Source organism: Lethenteron reissneri, chromosome 70, assembly GCF_015708825.2.
Source record: "Lethenteron reissneri isolate LAM-NWPU_2019-01 chromosome 70, ASM1570882v1, whole genome shotgun sequence".
Classification (NCBI taxonomy): Eukaryota; Metazoa; Chordata; class Hyperoartia; order Petromyzontiformes; family Petromyzontidae; genus Lethenteron; species Lethenteron reissneri.
In genome coordinates, this window is record NC_083848.1 from 3,711,018 (window position 1) to 3,723,770 (window position 12,753).

The 12,753-nt window shown below is 49.5% G+C and overlaps 1 protein-coding gene across 3 annotated transcripts in view; it reads left to right on the forward strand.

The window, feature by feature from the left end:
* Positions 1-11,456, forward strand: part of AKAP14 (A-kinase anchoring protein 14) — a 35,978-nt gene extending 24,522 nt beyond the window's left edge. For all 3 annotated transcript variants that reach the window (XM_061579778.1, XM_061579780.1, XM_061579779.1), the window contains one exon: positions 11,091-11,456. In XM_061579778.1, the coding sequence (XP_061435762.1) occupies positions 11,091-11,274 (184 nt within the window). In that variant the 3' untranslated portion in view covers positions 11,275-11,456. The remainder of the gene's footprint in view (positions 1-11,090) is intronic.
* Positions 11,457-12,753: the final 1,297 nt, after the last annotated feature.

Here is a 12,753-nt window from a genome sequence, read left to right on the forward strand (position 1 = left end):
TGCCCCTACTGCTACTGAAACCCCGATGGGTGGTCGTTTACCCCTCCCCCCCCCTGCCGACGCCAGGCCACGCGGCGGACATCGCGTGGGTCTCCTGCGCCCAGTTCACCGCCGAGGTCGGCCGCGGGCAGATCGAGGAGTTTCCACGGTGAGCGGCGCCCGCACGCACGGGGCAGCTCTCACCCCCAGCGGCAGCTGTCTCTGTGCGTCAGTCTGGAGCCTGTGGGAGGGTAGTGCCAGGTGCTACTGCACCTTGCCAGGTGCTACACCTTGCTAGGGTGCTGCACAATGCCAGGTGCTACACTTTGCCAGGTGCTACAGCACCTTGCCAGGTGCTGCACCTTGCCAGGTGCTACACCACCTTGCCAGGTGCTGCACCTTGCCAGGTGCTGCACCTTTCCAGGTGATGCACCTTGCCAGGTGCTGCACCTTGCCAGGTGATGCTACACCTTGCCAGGTGCTGCACCTTGCCAGGTGATGCTACACCTTGCCAGGTGATGCTACACCTTGCCAGGTGCTGCACCTTGCCAGGTGCTGCACCTTGCCAGGTGCTACACCTTGCCATGTGCTACACCTTGCCAGGTGCTACAGCACCTTGCCAGGTGCTACAGCACCTTGCTAGGTGCTGCACCTTGCTAGGTGCTGCACAATGCCGGGTGCTGCACCTTGCCAGGTGCTACTGCACCTTGCCAGGTGCTACACCTTGCCAGGTGCTACACCTTGCCAGGTGCTACTGCACCTTGCCAGGTGCTGCACCTTGCCAGGTGCTACACCTTGCCAGGTGATGCTACACCTTGCCAGGTGCGCACCTTGCCAGGTGCTACACCTTGCCAGGTGCTACACCTTGCCAGGTGCTACAGCACCTTGCTAGGTGACACCTGCTAGGTGCACAATGCCAGGTGCTGCACCTTGCCAGGTGCTGCTGCACCTTGCCAGGTGCTACACCTTGCCAGGTGCTACTGCACCTTGCCAGGTGCTGCTGCACCTTGCCAGGTGCTACTGCACCTTGCCAGGTGCTGCACCTTGCCAGGTGCTGCACCTTGCCAGGTGCTACACCTTGCCAGGTGCTGCACCTTGCCAGGTGCTGCACCTTGCCAGGTGCTACACCTTGCGAGGTGCTCCTGCACCTTGCCAGGTGCTACACCTTGCGAGGTGCTCCTGCACCTTGCCAGGTGCTGCACCTTGCCAGGTGCTGCTGCACCTTGCCAGGTGCTACTGCACCTTGCCAGGTGCTGCTGCACCTTGCCAGGTGCTACTGCACCTTGCCAGGTGCTGCTGCACCTTGCCAGGTGCTGCACCTTGCCAGGTGCTACTGCACATTGCCAGGTGCTACAGCACCTTGCCAGGTGCTCCACCTTGCCAGGTGCTACTGCACCTTGCCAGGTGCTACACACTGCCAGTTGCAGCACCTGGCAAGGTGCTCGCTCTCTCTCGCTCGCTCTCTCTCGCTCGTCTCTCTCGCTCGCTCTCTCGCGCGCTCTCTCGCGCTCGTCTCTCTCGCTCGCTCTCTCTCGCTCGCTCTCTCTCGCTCGCTCTCTCGCTCGCTCTCTCTCGCTCGCTCTCTCTCGCTCGCTCTCTCTCGCTCGCTCTCTCGCGCTCGCTCTCTCGCTCGCTCTCTCTCGCTCGCTCCTCTCGCTCGCTCTCTCTCGCTCGCTCTCTCTCGCTCGCTCTCTCGCTCGCTCTATCGCTCGCTCTCTCGCTCGCTCTTCTCGCTCTCTCACTCACTTCCCCGCCTCTCGCCCACCACCCCCCCACCCCAGACGTGGCGACGCTCCCGCTGTGGCTCCACTGCACGGAGTTTGTGGGCGAGGAGCGCTGCGCGTGGGGGCGCCGCTGCCGCTACCGCGTCACCTGGAGCCTCCCCACGGCGCATGCCCCCATCCCCAGCGCCAGCGCGCAGACACACTTCACCCTCCTCGTCGCCAGCGGCAGGCCGCCGGTGAGGGTGTGGTGCGGGGGGGGGGGGCAGTGGGGGACGGGGGGAGGGAGGAAGGATGGGATTGATGGACTAAAGGAAGGAAGGCAGGAAAGGAAGGAACGGATGGACGGACGGAAGAAGGGGGGAAAGGAAGGAGGGAGGGAGGGAAGGAGAGAGGGGGGGAGGGAGAGAGGGGGGGAGGGAGAGAGGGAGGAAGGAGGTAGGGAAGGAGAGAGGGGGAGGGAGGGAGGAAGGACAGATGGAAGGAAGGAGGGAAGGGAGGGAGTGGTGGATGGAGGGAAGGAGGGAGGGACGGGCGGTTTGGCATTCATCGTTGAATGTGTGAATGACGTCGTAGCAATCCTCACACAGACAAAGATCCCCCGTGTAGCCTCTAACAGACTGTTGGGGCAAGTGCTGTTAGCGAGCAGCAACTATGAAGGCCATCGTGATTTCTCCATCTTGTGAGTGAGAGATTTCTCCATCTTGTGAGTGAGAGATTTCTCCATCTTGTGAGTGAGAGATTTCTCCATCTTGTGAGTGAGAGGTTTCTCCATTTTGTGAGTGAGAGATTTCTCCATCTTGTGAGTGAGAGATTTCTCCATCTTGTGAGTGAGAGATTTCTCCATCTTGTGAGTGAGAGATTCTCCATCTTGTGAGTGAGAGATTTCTCCATCTTGTGAGTGAGAGTTTCTCCATTTGTGAGTGAGAGATTTCTCATCTTGTGAGTGAGAGATTTCTCCATTGTGAGTGAGAGATTTCTACATCTTGTGAGTGAGAGATTTCTACATCTTGTGAGTGAGAGATTTCTCCATCTTGTGAGTGAGAGATTTCTCCATCTTGTGAGTGAGAGTTTCTCCATCTTGTGAGTGAGAGATTTCTCCATCTTGTGAGTGAGAGATTTCTCCATCTTGTGGGTGAGAGATTTCTCCATCTTGTGGGTGAGAGATTTCTACATCTTGTGAGTGAGAGATTTCTCCATCTTGTGAGTGAGAGATTTCTCCATCTTGTGGGTGAGAGATTTCTACATCTTGTGGGTGAGAGATTTCTCCATCTTGTGAGTGAGAGATTTCTCCATCTTGTGGTGAGAGAGTTTCTCCATCTTGTGAGTGAGAGATTTCTCCATCTTGTGAGTGAGAGATTTCTCCATCTTGTGAGTGAGAGATTTCTCCATCTTGTGAGTGAGAGGTTTCTCCATCTTGTGGAGTGAGAGATTTCTCCATCTTGTGAGTGAGAGATTTCTCCATCTTGTGAGTGAGAGATTTCTCCATCTTGTGGTGAGAGATTTCTCCATCTTGTGAGTGAGAGATTTCTCCATCTTGTGAGTGAGAGATTTCTCCATCTTGTGGTGAGAGATTTCTCCATCTTGTGAGTGAGAGTTTCTCCATCTTGGGTGAGAGATTTCTCCATCTTGTGAGTGAGAGTTTCTCCATTTGTGAGTGAGAGATTTCTCCATCTTGTGAGTGAGAGATTTCCATCTTGTGAGTGAGAGATTTCTCCATCTTGTGAGTGAGAGTTTCTCATCTTGTGGTGAGAGATTTCTCCATCTTGTGGGTGAGAGATTTCTCCATCTTGTGAGTGAGAGTTTCTCCATCTTGTGAGTGAGAGATTTCTCCATCTTGTGAGTGAGAGGTTTCTCCATCTTTAGTGAGAGTTTCTCCATCTTGTGAGTGAGAGATTTCTCCATCTTGTGAGTGAGAGATTTCTCCATCTTGTGAGTGAGAGATTTCTCCATCTTGTGGTGAGAGATTTCTCCATCTTGTGAGTGAGAGATTTCTCCATTGTGAGTGAGAGTTTCTCCATCTTGTGAGTGAGAGATTTCTCCATCTTGTGAGTGAGATTTCTCCATCTTGTGAGTGAGAGTTTCTCCATCTTGTGAGTGAGAGATTTCTCCATCTTGTGAGTGAGAGATTTCTCCATCTTGTGAGTGAGAGATTTCTCCATCTTGTGGTGAGAGTTTCTCCATCTTGTGGTGAGAGATTTCTCCATCTTGTGAGTGAGAGATTCTCCATCTTGTGAGTGAGAGATTTCTCCATCTTGTGAGTGAGAGATTTCTCCATCTTGTGGTGAGATTTCTCCATCTTGTGAGTGAGAGATTTCTCCATCTTGTGGTGAGAGATTTCTCCATCTTGTGAGTGAGAGATTTCTCCATCTTGTGAGTGAGAGATTTCTCCATCTTGTGAGTGAGAGATTCTCCATCTTGTGAGTGAGAGATTTCTCCATCTTGTGAGTGAGATTTCTCCATCTTGTGAGTGAGAGATTTCTCCATCTTGTGGTGAGATTTCTCCATTGTGAGTGAGAGATTTCTCCATCTTGTGAGTGAGAGGTTTCTCCATCTTGTGAGTGAGAGATTTCTCCATCTTGTGAGTGAGAGATTTCTCCATCTTGTGAGTGAGAGATTTCTCCATCTTGTGAGTGAGAGATTTCTACATCTTGTGAGTGAGAGATTTCTCCATCTTGTGAGTGAGAGATTTCTCCATCTTGTGAGTGAGAGATTTCTCCATCTTGTGAGTGAGAGATTTCTCCATCTTGTGAGTGAGAGTTTCTCCATCTTGTGAGTGAGAGATTTCTCCATCTTGTGAGTGAGAGATTTCTCCATCTTGTGGTGAGGATTTCTCCATCTTGTGAGTGAGAGATTTCTCCATCTTGTGAGTGAGATTTCTCCATCTTGTGGTGAGAGTTTCTCCATCTTGTGAGTGAGAGATTTCTCCATCTTGTGAGTGAGAGATTTCTACATCTTGTGAGTGAGAGATTTCTCCATCTTGTGAGTGAGAGATTTCTCCATCTTGTGAGTGAGAGTTTCTCCATCTTGTGAGTGAGAGATTTCTCCATCTTGTGGTGAGAGTTTCTCCATCTTGTGAGTGAGAGATTTCTCCATCTTGTGAGTGAGAGATTTCTCCATCTTGTGAGTGAGAGATTTCTCCATCTTGTGAGTGAGATTTCTCCATCTTGTGAGTGAGAGTTTCTCCATCTTGTGAGTGAGAGATTTCTCCATGTGAGTGAGAGATTTCTCCATCTTGTGAGTGAGAGATTTCTCCATCTTGTGAGTGAGAGATTTCTCCATCTTGTGAGTGAGAGATTTCTCCATCTTGTGAGTGAGAGGTTTCTCCATCTTGTGGTGAGATTTCTCCATCTTGTGAGTGAGAGATTTCTCCATCTTGTGAGTGAGATTTCTCCATCTTGTGAGAGATTTCTCCATCTTGTGAGTGAGAGATTTCTCCATCTTGTGAGTGAGAGATTTCTCCATCTTGTGGTGAGAGATTTCTCCATCTTGTGAGTGAGAGATTTCTCCATCTTGTGAGTGAGAGATTTCTCCATCTTGTGAGTGAGAGATTTCTCCATCTTGGGTGAGAGATTTCTCCATCTTGTGAGTGAGAGATTTCTCCATCTTGTGAGTGAGAGATTTCTCCATCTTGTGAGTGAGAGTTTCTCCATTGTGGGTGAGAGATTTCTCCATCTTGTGAGTGAGAGATTTCTCCATCTTGTGAGTGAGATTTCTCCATCTTGTGGTGAGAGATTTCTCCATCTTGTGAGTGAGAGATTTCTCCATCTTGTGAGTGAGAGATTTCTCCATCTTGTGAGTGAGAGGTTTCTCCATCTTGTGAGTGAGAGATTTCTCCATCTTGTGAGTGAGAGGTTTCTCCATCTTGGGTGAGAGATTTCTCCATCTTGTGAGTGAGAGATTCTCCATCTTGTGAGTGAGAGTTTCTCCATCTTGTGGTGAGAGTTTCTCCATCTTGTGAGTGAGAGTTTCTCCATCTTGGAGTGAGAGATTTCTCCATCTTGTGAGTGAGAGATTTCTCATCTTGTGAGTGAGAGATTTCTCCATCTTGGGTGAGAGATTTCTCCATCTTGTGAGTGAGAGATTTCTCCATCTTGTGAGTGAGAGATTTCTCCATCTTGGGTGAGAGATTTCTCCATCTTGTGGTGAGAGATTTCTCCATCTTGTGAGTGAGAGATTTCTCCATCTTGTGAGTGAGATTTCTCCATCTTGTGAGTGAGAGATTCTCCATCTTGTGGTGAGAGATTTCTCCATCTTGTGAGTGAGAGTTTTATTTGTGAGTGAGAGATTTCTCCATCTTGTGAGTGAGAGATTTCTCCATCTTGTGAGTGAGAGATTTCTCCATCTTGTGAGTGAGAGATTTCTCCATCTTGTGGGTGAGAGATTTCTCCATCTTGTGAGTGAGGATTTCTCCATCTTGTGAGTGAGAGATTTCTCCATCTTGTGAGTGAGAGATTTCTCCATCTTGTGAGTGAGAGATTTCCATCTTGTGAGTGAGAGGTTTCTCCATCTTGTGAGTGAGAGATTTCTCCATCTTGTGAGTGAGAGGTTTCTCCATCTTGTGAGTGAGAGATTTCTCCATCTTGTGAGTGAGAGGTTTCTCCATCTTGTGAGTGAGAGATTTCTCCATCTTGTGAGTGAGAGATTTCTCCATCTTGTGAGTGAGAGATTCTCCATCTTGTGAGTGAGAGTTTCTCCATCTTGTGAGTGAGAGATTTCTCCATCTTGTGAGTGAGATTTCTCCATCTTGTGAGTGAGAGATTTCTCCATCTTGTGAGTGAGAGATTTCTCCATCTTGTGGGTGAGGTTTCTCCATCTTGTGAGTGAGAGTTTCTCCATCTTGTGAGTGAGAGATTTCTCCATCTTGTGAGTGAGAGATTTCTCCATCTTGTGGTGAGAGATTTCCATCTTGTGAGTGAGAGATTTCTCCATCTTGTGAGTGAGAGATTCTCATCTTGTGAGTGAGAGATTTCTCCATCTTGTGGGTGAGAGATTTCTCCATCTTGTGGTGAGAGGTTTCTCCATCTTGTGAGTGAGAGATTTCTCCATCTTGTGGTGAGAGATTTCTCCATCTTGTGGTGAGAGATTTCTCCATCTTGTGGTGAGAGATTTCTCCATCTTGTGAGTGAGAGATTTCTCCATCTTGTGAGTGAGATTTCTCCATCTTGTGAGTGAGAGATTTCTCCATCTTGTGGTGAGAGATTTCTCCATCTTGTGGTGAGAGGTTTCTCATCTTGTGAGTGAGAGATTTCTCCATCTTGTGAGTGAGAGATTTCTCCATCTTGTGAGTGAGAGGTTTCTCCATCTTGTGAGTGAGAGATTTCTCCATTGTGAGTGAGATTTCTCCATCTTGTGAGTGAGATTCTCCATCTTGTGAGTGAGAGATTTCTCCATCTTGTGAGTGAGAGATTTCTCCATCTTGTGAGTGAGAGATTTCTCCATCTTGTGGTGAGAGTTTCTCCATCTTGGGTGAGAGATTTCTCCATCTTGTGAGTGAGATATTTCTCCATCTTGTGAGTGAGAGATTTCTCCATCTTGTGAGTGAGAGATTTCTCCATCTTGGGTGAGAGATTTCTCCATCTTGTGAGTGAGAGATTTCTACATCTTGTGGTGAGAGATTTCTCCATCTTGTGAGTGAGAGATTTCTCCATCTTGTGAGTGAGAGATTTCTCCATCTTGTGAGTGAGAGATTTCTCCATCTTGTGAGTGAGAGATTTCTCCATCTTGTGGGTGAGATTTCTCCATCTTGTGAGTGAGAGATTTCTCCATCTTGTGAGTGAGAGGTTTCTCCATCTTGTGAGTGAGAGATTTCTCCATCTTGTGAGTGAGAGATTTCTCCATCTTGTGAGTGAGAGATTTCTCCATCTTGTGAGTGAGAGATTTCTCCATCTTGTGAGTGAGAGATTTCTCCATCTTGTGAGTGAGAGATTTCTCCATCTTGTGAGTGAGAGATTTCTCCATCTTGTGAGTGAGAGATTTCTCCATCTTGTGAGTGAGAGATTTCTCCATCTTGTGGTGAGATTTCTCCATCTTGTGAGTGAGAGATTTCTCCATCTTGTGAGTGAGATTTCTCCATCTTGTGGTGAGAGTTTCTCCATCTTGTGAGTGAGAGATTTCTCCATCTTGTGAGTGAGAGATTTCTCCATCTTGTGAGTGAGAGATTTCTCCATCTTGTGAGTGAGAGATTTCTCCATCTTGTGAGTGAGAGTTTCTCCATCTTGTGAGTGAGAGATTTCTCCATCTTGTGAGTGAGATTTCTCCATCTTGTGGTGAGAGATTTCTCCATCTTGTGAGTGAGAGATTTCTCCATCTTGTGGGTGAGAGATTTCTCCATCTTGTGAGTGAGAGATTTCTCCATCTTGTGAGTGAGAGATTTCTCCATCTTGTGAGTGAGAGATTTCTCCATCTTGTGAGTGAGAGATTTCTCCATCTTGTGAGTGAGAGATTTCTCCATCTTGTGGTGAGATTTCTCCATCTTGTGAGTGAGAGATTTCTCCATCTTGTGAGTGAGATTTCTCCATCTTGTGGTGAGGATTTCTCCATCTTGTGAGTGAGAGATTTCTCCATTGTGAGTGAGAGATTTCTCCATCTTGTGAGTGAGAGATTTCTCCATCTTGTGAGTGAGAGATTTCTCCATCTTGTGAGTGAGAGTTTCTCCATTGTGAGTGAGAGATTTCTCCATCTTGTGAGTGAGATTTCTCCATCTTGGGTGAGAGATTTCTCCATCTTGTGAGTGAGAGATTTCTCCATCTTGTGAGTGAGAGATTTCTCCATCTTGTGAGTGAGAGATTTCTCCATCTTGTGAGTGAGAGATTTCTCCATCTTGTGAGTGAGAGATTTCTCCATCTTGTGAGTGAGAGATTTCTCCATCTTGTGAGTGAGAGTTTCTCCATCTTGTGAGTGAGAGATTTCTCCATCTTGTGAGTGAGAGATTTCTCCATCTTGTGAGTGAGAGATTTCTCCATCTTGTGAGTGAGAGATTTCTCCATCTTGTGAGTGAGAGATTTCTCCATCTTGTGAGTGAGAGATTTCTCCATCTTGTGAGTGAGAGTTTCTCCATCTTGTGAGTGAGAGATTTCTCCATCTTGTGAGTGAGAGATTTCTCCATCTTGTGAGTGAGAGATTTCTCCATCTTGTGAGTGAGAGATTTCTCCATCTTGTGAGTGAGAGATTTCTCCATCTTGTGAGTGAGAGATTTCTCCATCTTGTGAGAGATTTCTCCATCTTGTGAGTGAGAGATTTCTCCATCTTGTGCTGTTTGTGGCTTCCCGCCAGGACTCCGTGGAGGTGTCCTTCACCTTCGAGGGCAGCGGCCTCGTCCACAGGTGAGGGGGGTGGGGGGGTGGGGGGCTAGTGGGGGGTGGTGGGGGGGGGGAGTGGTGGGGGGAGCGTCAGACGCGTCGTCACAATGGCCGCCCGCCTGAAGGGACCAATCCGGTGAGGCGGCCGGTTCGTTGCGAGTTCGTCACTCTCGTTGGAGAGGCCCATAGGGTCAGGGCTATAGTGTCAGGGCTATAGGGTCAGGGCTATAGGGTCAGGGCTATAGGGTCAGGGCTATAGTGTCAGGGCTATAGGGTCAGGGCTATAGGGTCAGGGCTATAGGGTCAGGGCTATAGTGTCAGGGCTATAGGGTCAGGGCTATAGGGTCAGGGCTATAGTGTCAGGGCTATAGGGTCAGGGCTATAGGGTCAGGGCTATAGTGTCAGGGCTATAGGGTCAGGGCTATAGGGTCAGGGCTATAGTGTCAGGGCTATAGGGTCAGGGCTATAGTGTCAGGGCTATAGGGTCAGGGCTATAGGGTCAGGGCTATAGGGTCAGGGCTATAGTGTCAGGGCTATAGGGTCAGGGCTAGGGTCAGGGCATAGGACACTACATTACACACTATACCCAACACTATACACTACATAGAGTACACTACACACACACCCCATACACACAGACACACACACCACACCATACACACAACACACACACACACCACACCACACACACAACACACACATACACACAACACACACACCACACACACCACACAACACACACCATACACACACCACACACACCAACATACACACACACACCATACACACAACACACACACACCAACACACCAACACCACAACACACACACACCACGCACACACCACCAACACCACCAACCACACCAACACACTCCACCACACAAACCACACACACCATACACACAACACACACACCAACCCACACACACAACACACACACACCACAACACACACACCATACACACACCATACAACACACACACCACACACATACACACAACACACACACCACGCACACACCATACACACACCAACCACACAATACACATCCACACACACACACCACACACACCATACACACAACACACACCACCACCACACAAAACACACACACCACACAACACACACACCACAACACACACACCATACACACACCACACACACATACATACAACATACACACAACACACACATACACACAACACACACACCATACACACACCAACCACACCATACACACTCCACACACACACACACACCATACACACAACACACACACACACACACACCACACAACACACACACACCACAAACACACACACCACAACACACACACATACACACACCACACACACCATACACACACACCATACACACACGCACACACACAACATACACACCATACACACACACCATACACACAACACACACACACATACACACACCAACCACCCATACACACTCCACACACACACACCACACACACCATACACACAACACACACCACACCACACACACCACCACAACACACACACACACAACCCAACACACATACACACACCACACACACCATACACACACACCATACACACACCGCACACACACCATACACACACCACACACACCATACACACACACCATACACACACCGCACACACACCATACACACAACATACACGCACCGCACACACCACACACGCCTGCTGGGTCTGTCCCGTGACCTCCTCCTGCCAGCGGGCATTAGACACTTTACGTGGCCTCAACGTGCACCTAGCGTGGCACAAGCATCGTGGTGACGTCACCGCCACTTAGCGGCGAACGGCGGTTGTTGTTGTTGTGTTGTTGTTGTGGTGTTGATATTGTTGTGTTGTTGTTGTGTTGTTGTTGGTGTGTCGTTGTTGTGTTGTGTTGTTGTTGTTGTGTCGTTGTTGTTGTGTTGTTGTTGTGTTGTTGATGATGTTGTTGTGGTGTTGATGTTGTTGTGGTGTTGATATTGTTGTGGTGCTGTTGATGTTGTTGTTGTGTTGTTGTGTTGTTATGTTGTTGTGTTGTTGTTGTTGTGTGCACGTCTCGTTTGGCCCTGCGGCAGGCCGGGGATCTCTGTGTTCCGTGAGCGCTGGCTCAGCGACATCCTGGAGAGCAAGAGACTCCTCCTGGAGACGCGGTGCCTGACAGCGACACCACCAACAACAACAATAGCAGCAACAACAACAACAACAGCAGCAACAATAACAGCAGCAGCAGCAACAACAGCAGCGACCATTCACTGCTGAACGCCACCACCACCGCCACCACATTCACTAATCACCTACCACCACCACCACCAACAACAGCAGCGGCAGCAACAACAGCAGCGACCATTCACCGCTGAACGCCACACCACCGCCACCACATTCACTCAACCACCACCACTACCACCACCTCCACCACTACCACCATCACCTCCATTCAACACCACAACACTATCGCCGCCACCTACACCACCACCTCACTCACCACCTACACCACCACTACCACCACCTCACCACCACCACACCACCACCACATCAACCACTACCACCACCAACCCACCACCGCCACTACCACCACCACCACCACTTATCACCACCACTCAACCACTACCACCATCACCACCTCCCCCACATCCTCCACCTCCATCCACCACTCTCCCATTGACACCCTGAGGATCTGTAAACTGATATTTAAAAAAAAAATGGGGCCTTCGATACGATGGTTGGAGTCTGCGCTCTCATCATCACAGTGGCTATGAGATGTTGACTACCTCGCCTGGTGTACAGGAGCTCGTGGGTTCCATCCCTCAGCCTGACGATGTCTGAGTGAGTGGTGAGATGTTGACTCGCCTGGTACACAGGAGGTCGTGGATTCCACCCTCACCTTGACGATGTCTGAGTGATTGAGTGAGATGTTGACTACCTCGCCTGGTGTACAGGAGGTCGTGGGTTCCATCCATCACCCTGACAATGTCTGAGTGAGTGAGATGTTGACTACCTCGCCTGTTACACAGGAGGTCGTGGTTCCACCCCAGTCCCTGGCGATGTCTGAGTGAGTGAGTGAGATGTTGACGACCTCGCCTGGTGTTCAGGAGGTTGTGGGTTCCATCACTCACCCTGACGATGTCTGAGTGAGTGGTGAGATGTTGACTACCTCGCAGACTACAAATATGGATGGAACCCACGACCTCCTGTACACCAGGCGAGGTAGTCAACATCTCACCCACTCAGACATCGTCAGGGTCAAGATCAAACCCACGACCTCCTGTACACCAGGCGAGGTAGTCAACATCTCACCCACTCACTCAGACATCGTCAGGGTCAAGATCGAACCCACGACCTCCTGCACACCAGGCGAGGTAGTCAACGTCTCATAGCCACCGTGACATCCCTGGGGACAGGCTTGCACACCGAGTCTCTCGTCACACAATCAGAATCTTTATTTCGACTGCAGCGGCAGGAGGAGGGAATCTGAAGCGCTGTAAAGCTCTTTGTCAAGCGATGTTCCAGTAAGGGGCACGGGGGTCAGACCGTTCGAACAACAACAATAGGAGGGTGACTGTGTGTTTGTGTGTGTGTAGGAGGGTGACTGTGTGTGTGTGTGGAGGAGGCTCGTGAAGGACGCTACTGGGCAGTTGGAGGCAGTCGCCCTCCAACAACAACGGAGGGCGGAGGAGCGATGCTCACAACAACGAGCGGAGCGCCGGATGGCTAAAGCACAGCAAGTTGGTACAGTAGGGG